Below are 12,224 nucleotides of genomic sequence, written 5' to 3'. Positions count from 1 at the left end.
AAGCATCTCCAAATGAATCAAAACATAGTAGATTTCTGTTACCATAGATCTTATTATAGCCTTTTTTTATATGTGTCAATATATTTTTAAAAATAAATATTATATAGAAGAAAAGCCTACTGTGATTATTTTAATGTAGTTACGCAGACACACAGAGACATAAACATACACACTTCACACTTCTGAAGTTAAGGATTCGGGTATTGCATGCAGGGGACTGAGATAAGGTAACTGAGAGCTCTTCTACCATCTGCCTCTACTGATGCCTTTCTCCTTGTGTACCATTTGAGCTGTTATGGCCCAGAATCCTCGTTACTATGTTTATTTTCCAATGATTCCTCTCATTCCTTTATTCACAGACTAATTATTGCTTATTTCCTATGTTTTGGACAGTTAGAAACTGGTGACACATTGAAGAAGGTGGTCATTGTACTTGTTCTCAATGTGGAGTAAAAGTTGCCAAATGTAGGGGTTGATAGGGAAGAGAGACTGCAAGGGAGATCAATAAATTTGGGTAGTAAGGTGAAGCGCGACACTTCAGAGGCCCTGTAGTATCAGTATTGCTACAGGCAGCGTATATGGAGAATTGCTAAGCATGAGACTAGAGAGGTAAGGGAGGGAGGGATCGTTGCAGGGCCTCGGAGGCTGTGAGAAAACACTTGGACTTCGTCCCAAGGGCTTTAGAAATTCAACTGATCAAACTCAGCAGCACTTCATTCTTTGGAACTTCTTTCTCCATATCATGATTGTATCTGGGGTGCATCTTGTGGTTTTCTGTTCACTTTCAAATATCAAAGAGCCCAATCCAGTCCAATTTAAACTTCAATCCCATATGGCATTTAGATCTTCTCTCCTTTTCTCAGCCATGGTCACAGGTAAGGGGTACACTGTGGGTGATAGGCCTTGATCTTCTCTTCCTCTCCTCTTTCTGGGTCTTCCAGAGTTGAGGCAAGAAAAAGGGAGATTATAAAAAGGGGGGGAAATACCGTTTTACTTAGCTTATTCTGTTGGTGGTTCTCTCTTGGCAATCAATGACATTTGTATGGCCGGTAGATAAATATAGGACTTCTCATGGGGCACACGTGATTTCTTCTCAATGACCTCCTCATTATCCAAAACACCAAAAGTACAGGTGGCTTATTCTTTCATGGACCGCTTGTGGCATCCTACTTAGCTCCTGTCCCTGGCTCTTTACTTTGTGACCTTTTGTTGCTGGGAGTCCCTCTCTTGACAGGCCACCTTTTTCTTGAGTATGGGGATGAGGGGAGAAGGACACTTTGAAGGTGATTTATACCAGGCTACTTTCTTTGATGTCCAAATTGTTTCTAAGAACTTTACACGTATTATTCCACTTCATCCTTTAAGGAAGGAAGTTGTATAATTATCACCATTTTACAGATAAGTCAACTGAAATAAAGAGAGATTAAGTAACCTGCTCAAGGTCCAGTACCCTATTCCATCTGACTTAAGAGCCTATGCACTATCTGTTTCATATTAGTCAACGTATTATTACTCTTGTCATCCTTCAGTCTTGTGTTTGAGTCAGTTTTAAATGTGGAAAGAAGACTTTGACAGAGATTCCAAAACTCCAATCTCAGCCTGCAACTAAATTCTCCCTGTAACTTGCCATAAAACATCACTAGAGTCTGTTTTTTAGTCTATTAAGACGGCAATTTCACAAGGTAAAGAACATGGTGTTAGGATCAGGAGGTTTGAGTTCAAATTGTGTCTTTCTTTCTCTTTTTTTAATGAATATGGCTTCTGAAGTATTCCCCACCTGTGAAATGGGAATATTTCTGCATATTTAATAAGGTTATTATGAATTTTAAATAGCAAAGTATATCAAAGTGAATTGCAATTAACATATTCTATTAATCATTTTAAGGACTTTGATTAGATATATTTTAATAATTTACTGTTAGAATCTGAATCTTTAGTATCAGTTTCTAATTTGTTTGTAAACTTGCCAGGCATCTAGTTCCAAAAGAAATCCCAGGCATCTTGCCTGCACAATAGCCGAACATGCAGTAGCTGTGGTAGTCTGCAGTCTGTTTGTGTGAAATTCTTTGCATGATAAGGTTTTATGATCTGTACTAATTGGGTTTATTGACACTGCTGATCTGTTCCTAAGCTTTTCTCTTTTTGCAATTTTTGCAACGCTAATACCCAGCTAAATTCCTGGTTCATTCCCCTTTGAGTACCACCTGAAAGTGTTAGAGCTTATCCACTCTTGTATAGTGTCAGGGTGTTATTTCTTTAGTTGCTACATACCTGCTTCACAAAACACATTTTTCTTCATTACTGAAGAAACAAACTGATGGGAACTTACTCAGAGGAGACTAGCCTTTAATAGCAAAAGGGTAATGAAATGAATGTTGGTACTTTAAAATACACTCAGTAGGGAATTCCCTGACTGTCCGGTGGTTAGGAGTCGGTGCTTTCACTGCCAAGGGCCTGGGTTCAACCCCTGGTTGGGGAACTAAGATCCCACAGGCTGTGCAGCGTAGCCAAAATAAAATAAAATAAAAAAATTTAAAAAATACACTCAGTGAATCAAAGTAAATGAGAAATCACTCCAAGAGCAGTCCTGCAATTTGGTTATGTTTTAGTGAGTAGATGTAATTCTTCAGAAATTGGCTACAAGCACTGACTTATAATTAATGTAGCCAAGCACTAAAAAATATGCTGTCTTCACTAAGTCAGTGTGTCCTTGAAATCATGTTTATTCAATAAACTGTGCAATAGAGAGTGATTTCCTTGTTTGCAATACATTTTATGGAAATAAAGCTTAGTGGTAGTAAAAACATTGGGCTGGATACCACATCCTTGTCTGGGTGCTGGCCCTCACAAGCTTGGAAACAGGGCAGTCACTAAATTTATCTATAATCCCATCTATAAAAAGGAGAAGTTGGATTAAACTTCCCATAAAGCCTTTTCAAATTTTGAAGGGTATGAATTCCTCAACTTTTCAGTCTCAGTTAACAGTCTCTTGTGTTCTGTACACAGCCAGAGGATAGTTGCCCGCTGATATGTCCTCAGGAATTTTTTTGGTTTCTTTCTAAACTTACTTCTTAGTTGTTTGTGTATTCTCTGAGCGATTTTGTAGTTGATCTTGGTGTTATTTATTTCTTTTAGAAACCTCGGTTCAAGGGACTAAGTCTTATTTGTATGAAGAAGTTGCATTGTTTTCTACTTCTCTGGCAAGTTTCTTGTAACACACAAATCCAGTAATTACTACATTAGTATATACTCATGACAAACTTGAGGTTTATTTTAAGAAACCTTTCAAGAATATTCTTATCAAGGACTGAGAATATGTGTTGGATGGGCATTTAAAGGAATCACATGCAAATAATCTTTTTGGAAATCCTATCGTAACTTAGTGGATATGAAATGAATATTATTTGATTGAAATGTCTCCTTTCCCTGTTATTTTAATCTTGAAAGCAAAACCACAAAAACTAGTGAATCAACTGTATGTATTTGTTTATGTATCTATATGTCTGTATCTGTATGCTTTTGTACTAATATATTAAAGTATTCTGAGAAGCACAAAAGCAGAAATTGGAATGAGATAAAGTTAAAATACATATTATTTTCAGGAATAATTATTATGTAGTTATTAAAATAGATTTATTTTTACTCCTAAGATTTCTATTCATGAGAATATTTTAGAGATTAATATGTTTAAATGTGCTTTATTCTTTTTCAGTATCTTTCTTTGATACTTTATAATATAGCAATCAGAAGTCTGATTCTAAATTCATATTATTTTAATACTTATCTTAATGACTGTTGTAGATGAAAAAGATATACAAATTCAAATTTAAGAAGTGCATCATTGGCTACTGACTACTGAACCATCATGCCAATTTTTAAAAAACCCATCCACCAATTTTAGATGTTCATGTTCATGTTCAGGATGTTTGGTTTTCAAAACAACTTACTATTTGCAATGTCCTTATGCTATCATTAACTGGTATTTCATGGTACAGCATGTGCTTCAGATGAAGCTCATCACTAAATGTAGTGGGTGTATTTTAAGTATCTTTATTGAAAATTAAGAATTTGCTTTTGCATATTTCTTTGTAGAGTTGATTAGTTTATCATTCTTTATGTGGCTAATGCAGAACTCATATTAGGCATAGAAGTGATATCCTTTCTTATTTTCCACTTGTGCTTGTGTAATTATTAGTGTTTTCTTCAATCCATGGTGTCATTTAGCAATAATTTTTAAGTCAGCCATCTATTTTCACTAGAGTTAATTTAATCAAAACTAGTTATTATAACCTAAAAATTCACCTGAGTAGAAATCACTGTACACTGAAAGCAAATGAATTCAGCATCCCTTGACCATTCCCTGCTGTGGCTTCTTCTCTTCCCATAGGATGCCTTTCATGCATGACCATCATCTACTTATGGACGTAAGGAGATTGCCAATATCATTCCATATATTATTAGCAAAGCTTAATTTACTTCTTATATTTAGATAAGAATTCTGTAGAAAAGCAGAATATTTTCTTCCCACACCCAAATGGATTACATACCCTACTTACATACACCACTTTGTAAACCACTTCTCTAAGCTGATAATCTTGCTTCTGCTCACAGGCCCTCACTTAATTTAGGTACAATACAGTTGATTACAGTTATACTTACTAAGTTATAAACAGCCTGCCCCCCAGACACTAGACCTATGTAACTTTCAATGGAATCACGTGATGAAATTTCAGCTGTTTCAAATTCTTTATTCATTCACAAAAATCTTTTATTTTTCTCTCACAGAGAACTAGTGTGATAGGCTACAATGATGGTACCCATGCTTCACCCCTTTCAATATCTACATCTTTTTTCATTAACTTTGTAATGCCTTCCCACTGAGAATGAGATGACCTGCTAAAGTATTTGTCACTCAGCTCAATGATGTGACTTTCTTTGGCCCACAGGTTGTTAACAGACATCACACAAGCAATGACTTGAAATGGGCTTGTGCTTTGGGGGTTGTTCTTTTGTACTTCTGCCATCATCATGAGAAACATAAGTGCAGGGTAGACCAGTGGTCCCTGAAGTAGGATGAGAGACACTTGGAGTAGAGATGAGTTTTCCCAATGTCTCTACACAGTAACAGATCAGATCAGCCAATGGCCACCTAATCCACAGATACATGAACAAGAACAGCTGAGATCAGCTGAGTCCAGGTGAGATGAACTCACCTTCAGTCTTATCAGCTAATAATAAATGGTTGTGATTTTAAACTACTGCAATTAGGTGTTTTTGTTTTTGTTTTTTTTTAACATGGCAATAGCTAAATGATATAAGCTAGCTGTAGATTTTACTGGTTAAACTCTGATTTCCCTTAATGGCTTTTTACAAAATCAGGAGTGGAAAAGAATACGTTATACTTTACTTTTTCCCATGTGTTTGCTCTATTTACTCCTCAACCCATTGCATTTTGGCTTCTGAACTTTCTTTCTACTAAGCGTTCAAGATATTTCACCACTATTGACACTGTTAATCTCTATATGCTTTTTAAATTTTCTTTTCTCTTAGTTTGTTACTTTTATCTCCCTCTACTCATTGTGTGTGTGTGTGTATCTGTGTTCATTTATTATTCCTCTTCCATAATTTTCTAGTTATTTATTTTAATCAATTAATCATGAAACATCTATATGTTATCCCATCTGTGCTCATCATTTTGTCACTGCTAAAAACAATATAGCCTGGGTGCATATCCAAAATATTAGTAATCACATTAAATGTAAATGAACTGAATTATCTTACCATTAAAAGATGGAGGGAGACGCCGCAGACCCGGGACGCGGAGCAGCTCGGAAGCGGTGAATAACAGCTCTTCAAGTCTGCAACAAAAGATGGCCTCCAATAAAAGTACATTGCAAAAAATGGGAAAGAAGCAGAATGGGAAGAGTAAAAAAGTTGAAGAGGCAGAACCTGAATAATTTGTAGTAGAAAAAGTACTGGACCAACGTGTAGCGAATGGGAAGGTGGAGTATTTCCTGAAGTGGAAGGGATTTACAGATGCAGACAATACTTGGGAACCTGAAGAACATTTAGATTGTCCAGAGTTAATTGAAGCATTTCTTAATTCTCAAAAAGCTGGTAAAGGAAAAGATGGAACAAAAAGAAAATCTTTATCTGACAGTGCATCTGATGATAGCAAATCAAAGAAGAAAAGAGATGCTGCTGATAAACCAAGAGGTTTTGCCAGAGGTCTTGATCCAGAATGAATAATTGGTGCCACAGACAGCAGTGGAGAATTGATGTTTCTCATGAAATGGAAGGATTCAGATGAGGCGGACTTGGTGCTGGCAAAAGAGGCAAATATGAAGTGTCCTCAAATTGTAATTGCTTTTTAAGAGGAGAGACTAACTTGGCATTCTTGTCCAGAAGATGAAGCTCGATAATTGTTTGCATTGCTTTTTATGTATATTTATATATATATATAAAATCTGTGTCTTGGTTTTTTGATTTATTAGTGTGAAGAAATAACTACATTCTGATGAAAATCAAGCTTGATATGTTCTTGTGAAGTAGTAGTGGGGAAATTGGGTTTTTGTTTTGTTTTTTGCATCTGTAGCACTGGTTACTTTGAACAAATAAGAGCTTTCTGTAGTTGCTTCCTTTAGCAGAAAAGAACATTTGATACCACGGTATGTTATTTCTTCTGCATTAGAGAACAGTTTTTCTAAATGCTGGGGGAAGTCTCCATAGTCATTAATTACTCAATCAGAATTTAGAATTTGCATTTAACTCATATATGCCTAAGGACCATTCTGGGTTTTTTTGTATGTGTGTACATAAAATATATATGTAAATGGTTTGGGGTTTTTTGTTGTTGTTGTTTAAATACATTTACCAAAACAAAAACAGCTTTTCACAACCATGAATAAGCCCATGTTTCTGGGATTCCATCATTTTGAGCAGTATAAGAAATCACTTCAACTTAAGATAAAAAATTTAAGTCTTAACCTTTCAAATTAAATAATTTTGTAATTAAGTAGACAAATTAATGTAAACAGTTTAAATTGGATAATTTTTTAAAGCAGTCCTATCAGAATCTGCATCCATATCTACAGTCATATAAATGTACTTTTATATGCAAAACCCCTAAAAGGAAAATTTCATCACTATCAACAACCTCCCCACCCAAATGAAAAAACTGGAAAATATCTGGTATGTTTTAATTAGCTAAGCAAGACTTAGTTAAACGGACATTTAAAGGTTCCTTTTGGTGAACCATTGTTTTACAAGAAGTTGAAATCCTTGTGCTATATTTACTGAAACGCTGTGACACAGGTAATGTCTCAGGCTTGTTCATGGAAACCTAATCAGATGGTTAGAGATGTTGGCAATATAGGATCTGCAGGAATGAATGAGTAAACAAACCTTCTAATCTAAACTTGATCTGCATGTTTTTTTCAAACTTTACCCCAACCCATTTCTTACATGTACGCTCAGTCTTCTCAGTATTTGGGGTTACTGGTTCAGCAGAAGCCAGGGAAAACAATATCTTTGTAGTAATCAGAATGTTATTCAACTGTATATTGTTTACTTCATTGTAAATACTGGTGAACAGTGGTCAATAAATGGTTTTATATTTGTTTAAAAAGAAAAAAGATGGAAATGGTCAGATTCAACAAAAATTTTTCTTAAGCTATGTTAAATAAATTGAAAATTATTGGTATCTTCAGAGCATACTCTTTTATCACAAAGCAGTAAAATTAAAGATCAATGACAAAAACATAAGTAAAAGAAACCAATATATTTGGAAACATAAAAACATACTTCACAGTATCTCCCACATAAAGAAAAAGAAAAGCCATGATAGAAAGAATAAAATGTCTTCGACTGAAAACTAAACAGAAACAGATCTGTGCCTACATGAACACTAGATACATGAAGGAAGTGCCATTGCTGAGCTGTGGGGAAAGATGGGCCAGTCAATAAATGGTACCAGAAAGCTGTTTTCCATTTGAAAAAAAATATTTGGATCTGTATCTCATATGATATACAGTCATTCCAGGACCTATATATTAAAAGCAGAACTTTGACATGTTTAAAAGAAACATACAGGGGTATATTTATGATATTTTATACCTTTATGATCTTTATTATAATTCTTATTGAGTTCTGTGTTTTCTAAAATATTTGTATGTAGAAAATATGAGGAATTTCTGTAACAATAAGAAAAAGACAACCTAAAGGGAAACTGAGTAAATGACATGAACAAACAATCCATAAAAAACTAGAGCGTTTAATAAACATATGAAAATGTGTTAAATTTTACTAGTTAATAGAAAAATCCAAATGGCAGCACTGTAAAATATTTCACGCCAACTGTCATGGGTAAAATGAAATATTCTACCTATACCAAGTTGTAGAGAAACAAGAAATTTGTACATTGCTAGTGGGGATATAAATGTACACATCTCTTAGGAATTCAACTTGACAGTATCTTGTTATTGATTGTGCAATACCTTTTGTAACTCCCCTTGTCCATTTACTCTAGAGCAGTGGTGGGCATACAATGATCCGTGAGCCAAATCCTGTTGATGGCCTCTCCTTGTAAACAAAGATCTGTTGGAACATAGCCACTCTGACTCATTTAAGTGTTATCTGCGGGGGCCATCACACTACCATAGCAGAGCTGAGCAGCTGCGATACTGACCATCTGGCCTGCAAAGTCTAAAAACACTTACAGGTTGGCCCCTGGTGGAAAAAGTTCACCGACCTCTGGCCTAGAGTAACTCTTACACCTTTGTCCGAAAAGTATTGTGTAGTAATGTTCATAGCAGTATTGCTTACAGTAGTGACAAAGGAAATAGAAAAAAATATTAAAGAACATGAAAAAAGGAGGAATATTGTAAAACATTCTTACAAGGTAATGCTAGGTAGCGATGCTATCTTGTAAAACAAGGTAATGCTAGGTAGCAATGAAAATGAATCAAAGTACTACATGTATTGCTATGAATAAATCTCAACAATGTAACTGAAAAAAATCTGTGTCAGAAAAGTATCCACAGTATGATCTCATTTATATAAATGTTAAAAATGTGACACAGAACACATACATTTATATAATAAATACGTAAGCCCATTTTGGGAATGATAGACACCAAGTTCAAGATGATTATTTCCTCATAGAGTAGGGGAATGTGATTGAGAGGGATACACAGGAGAGAGAATGCATCAGTAATATTTGTGATTCTTGCTGGTGATGGTTACAAAGTGTTTGTAGTATTCTTTACACTCTCATGTCTCTGAAGACAAAGCAAAGCAATGCACAATGAAAGCCACGGTGCCTTTTGTGAAGATCTGTAGCTAGTTGGGAGGCAGAGGAACAAAGGTATAATTGCAGTATATGATCTTTAGTAATGGAAAGCTGTATATGAGTAGTGAAGATACACAGACAACTGACTGGGTTTCTTCCAGATGTTCAAGGGACTGGGAGTGTGGTTGTGAATACAGTTCTTGACCCAGGCATGCGGGGAACTTGCTTTATCTGATGAATGGCGAGGATGAAGATTACTAAAATTGCCTAGAGCGTAACATGAATGTACCTGCTTGCGGGGCGGGGGAGAAAAAGGCACAGGTCACTGCATAGGTTGGCAGAGCACACCTGGGACACTGTGAAGGCTTAAAAACAGCATTCTTAAAAAATAGTTTTTAAAAAGAGCTCATCTGAAGCTTACAGTTTGGAAACCTTAAGTATCTCCTATGTGGTGGGTCTGTAGGAAATGTTTGCTGCTATAGCAAGAGCTTCTGAAACAGATAAAGCATCCCGTAATTTTATAGAAATGGAAAAACTGAATTTAAAGATTTATAAAAAACTTGTAAAATATGTTCAGTTTGCCTGAACAAGCAAAAGTCCAATGTGTTCACATCAGGCTTGGATTTGGGGAACAATAGTTGGAAAGAAACAGTTGCATAAAAACTTATCAGATAGCAAAAACTCATCTCTTAACCTAGCTTTCTTTTTTAAAATTGTTACACTTATATAAAATTAAACTTAGAAAAAAATGACTAAACCATAGAGGGTGAGGGTGGATTAGAGGATGATATTTTCTACTAAGAATTAGGAGCCCAGAGCCACTCTTTACTTTCTGTCCACATGACTTATTATCTTCATCCATTCAATTTTTGAGGGAATCACTGGAAGTCATTTACTTTCATTTGCTTGAGTAAGGTTTGTACAAATGACTCGATATTGTCATAAGCATGTGACCTTTTTAATGTCCTTTTTTAAACACATAATTTTAGTTTAGTGAAATTGCCAATTGCTAAGGTGTTTACTCTCAAACATGTGATGACTGTGGCCTTATGCTTAAAGGACAGTTTCTGAACTTCCAATCTCAGGTGCGTAACTGAACATTTTAGTTATTTTATCATGGAAGTGTTTGCACAAACATACATTGACCCAAAATTTTAATATACAATAGCTTGTCAGTATTGATCACAATTGTGAATTATACATCTCATCTAAAATGTATACATTCTCTTATCCTAAGAAAGACAGAGAGAACAAGAAGAGAGGGGAGGTAGGGAATGAGAAAAGAGACAGAGAGAGAGAAAGAGATTGAATAAGCCAAACTGAAGTATAGGAGAATGATAATAGGGGAATTGGTCACTAGCTGCTCTGTATGAATATTTAAAAGTACATTTTAACCTGAGGGCATTTGTTTGCAAAATGTTCGTATTTTAAGTATTCTAATACCCTGTCAAATTTTATTACAATTTCATAAAATAAACTTTATTGACATCATTTTCCCCTAAGACAGTCTTGTTAACAATATGACATCTCACCATTATTTTAGGATTAAAAAAGCAATAAGATATTTTACAGTTTCTTTGGCAATAGGAGATGTCATATAGATCCGACAGTGCGTGTGTTTAATAATTGTTTCTTTTCCTTTTTTTTTTTTTTTGCTACTGAGAATCAGGATGCCTGCTTGCCTGCATATTCATTCTTGAGATAAATAATTCAGGACAATCCACTCAGACCCTGCCCAAGCACTCCCCCTTTCCAAGTAGTTCTAAACTATACGATGTAGTAAAGCCGTATTTTCATTTCATAATAATAAGTAGCTAACTGTGCAAATACACGTGCTTTATCCCATTGTAAGTGGCAACATTTATTGATAAGATAAAGGAATGATCTTTCAAAATTCACTTAAAATATCTTTCTCTCATATCTAAAACATTTGTTAGTTTCAAAAGATTTCTATTTTATATTTCAGGAATATACAATAGATGTTTTCTTTCGACAAAAATGGAAAGATGAACGGTTAAAATTTAAAGGTCCTATGAACATTCTTCGACTTAACAATTTAATGGCGAGCAAAATCTGGACTCCAGATACCTTCTTCCACAATGGGAAAAAATCGGTAGCACATAATATGACAATGCCAAATAAGCTTCTTCGAATCCAGGATGATGGGACTCTGCTATACACAATGAGGTATGTGTTTAGATTTGATATGCTGCCTTTAAATACTGAGGAACTGATGTATTAACCAACCAGCCAACCTAGCTGTCAAGTATTAGCAAGTTGAACATTTTCATAACAGGTTATTGAGGTTATCAGAATATGCTTTATAAATGCTTGGGTATTTAAAAAATAAAGGTAAATTAGTATTTATGAGTTTGAATCTCATCTTAGTGTGTTAAAACAAAAATTGACTTAACTGTTAAGAATTGATTTTTTTTTTGGCAATTTACTTTTCATACTACATTTTAGTTAAGTACAATTTTAATAGTATGATTTAAATTTTTCTTTATACTAGTGTGTCATTTTATTTTTACTATCTCATGAAATATCCCATCAAATTTTAAGTGATTTTTAAGCATTTCACTTAATTTAATATTTTAATCCTTCTTATGAAGGGAAAAAAATACTTTTATAACCTCAGAGATGTTATATACCATCAAGTTCTGATAATTCAATCTTAAAAAATTATCTAAAGAAATATAGTTGTTGACTCTAACTATTCCATTTTAACTCTTCTCATGAAACTAATCTTTTAAAATAAGTTACTTATATAGCAGACAATCACAAATCTAATAAAATGGTGTATAATCTAAAATGTAAATGTTTGATAAAGACTTTAAAACATAGATAAAATTTCATCAGCATGTTTATAGACAGATGTGTATTCCAAACATTTGATGTATTATTATTTCATATGAAATGTCAAGTGTTGAATTTC

At 34.4% G+C, this 12,224-nt stretch overlaps 1 protein-coding gene and 1 pseudogene across 3 annotated transcripts in view; both read left to right on the top strand.

Annotated features, from left to right (window-relative positions):
• GABRA2 (gamma-aminobutyric acid type A receptor subunit alpha2) overlaps positions 1 to 12,224 on the top strand; it is a 119,940-nt gene that overhangs the window by 54,706 nt on the left and 53,010 nt on the right. For all 3 annotated transcript variants that reach the window (XM_057727565.1, XM_057727566.1, XM_057727564.1), the window contains exon 4: positions 11,256 to 11,476. In XM_057727565.1, the coding sequence (XP_057583548.1) occupies positions 11,256 to 11,476 (221 nt within the window). The remainder of the gene's footprint in view (positions 1 to 11,255; positions 11,477 to 12,224) is intronic.
• On the top strand, positions 5,871 to 6,422 carry LOC130849028 (chromobox protein homolog 3-like; annotated as a pseudogene).

Source organism: Hippopotamus amphibius, chromosome 3 (genome assembly GCF_030028045.1).
Source record: "Hippopotamus amphibius kiboko isolate mHipAmp2 chromosome 3, mHipAmp2.hap2, whole genome shotgun sequence".
NCBI lineage: Eukaryota > Metazoa > Chordata > Mammalia > Artiodactyla > Hippopotamidae > Hippopotamus > Hippopotamus amphibius.
Note: the sequence above shows the minus strand (reverse complement) of the source record. Positions and strands in the feature narration are given on the sequence as shown.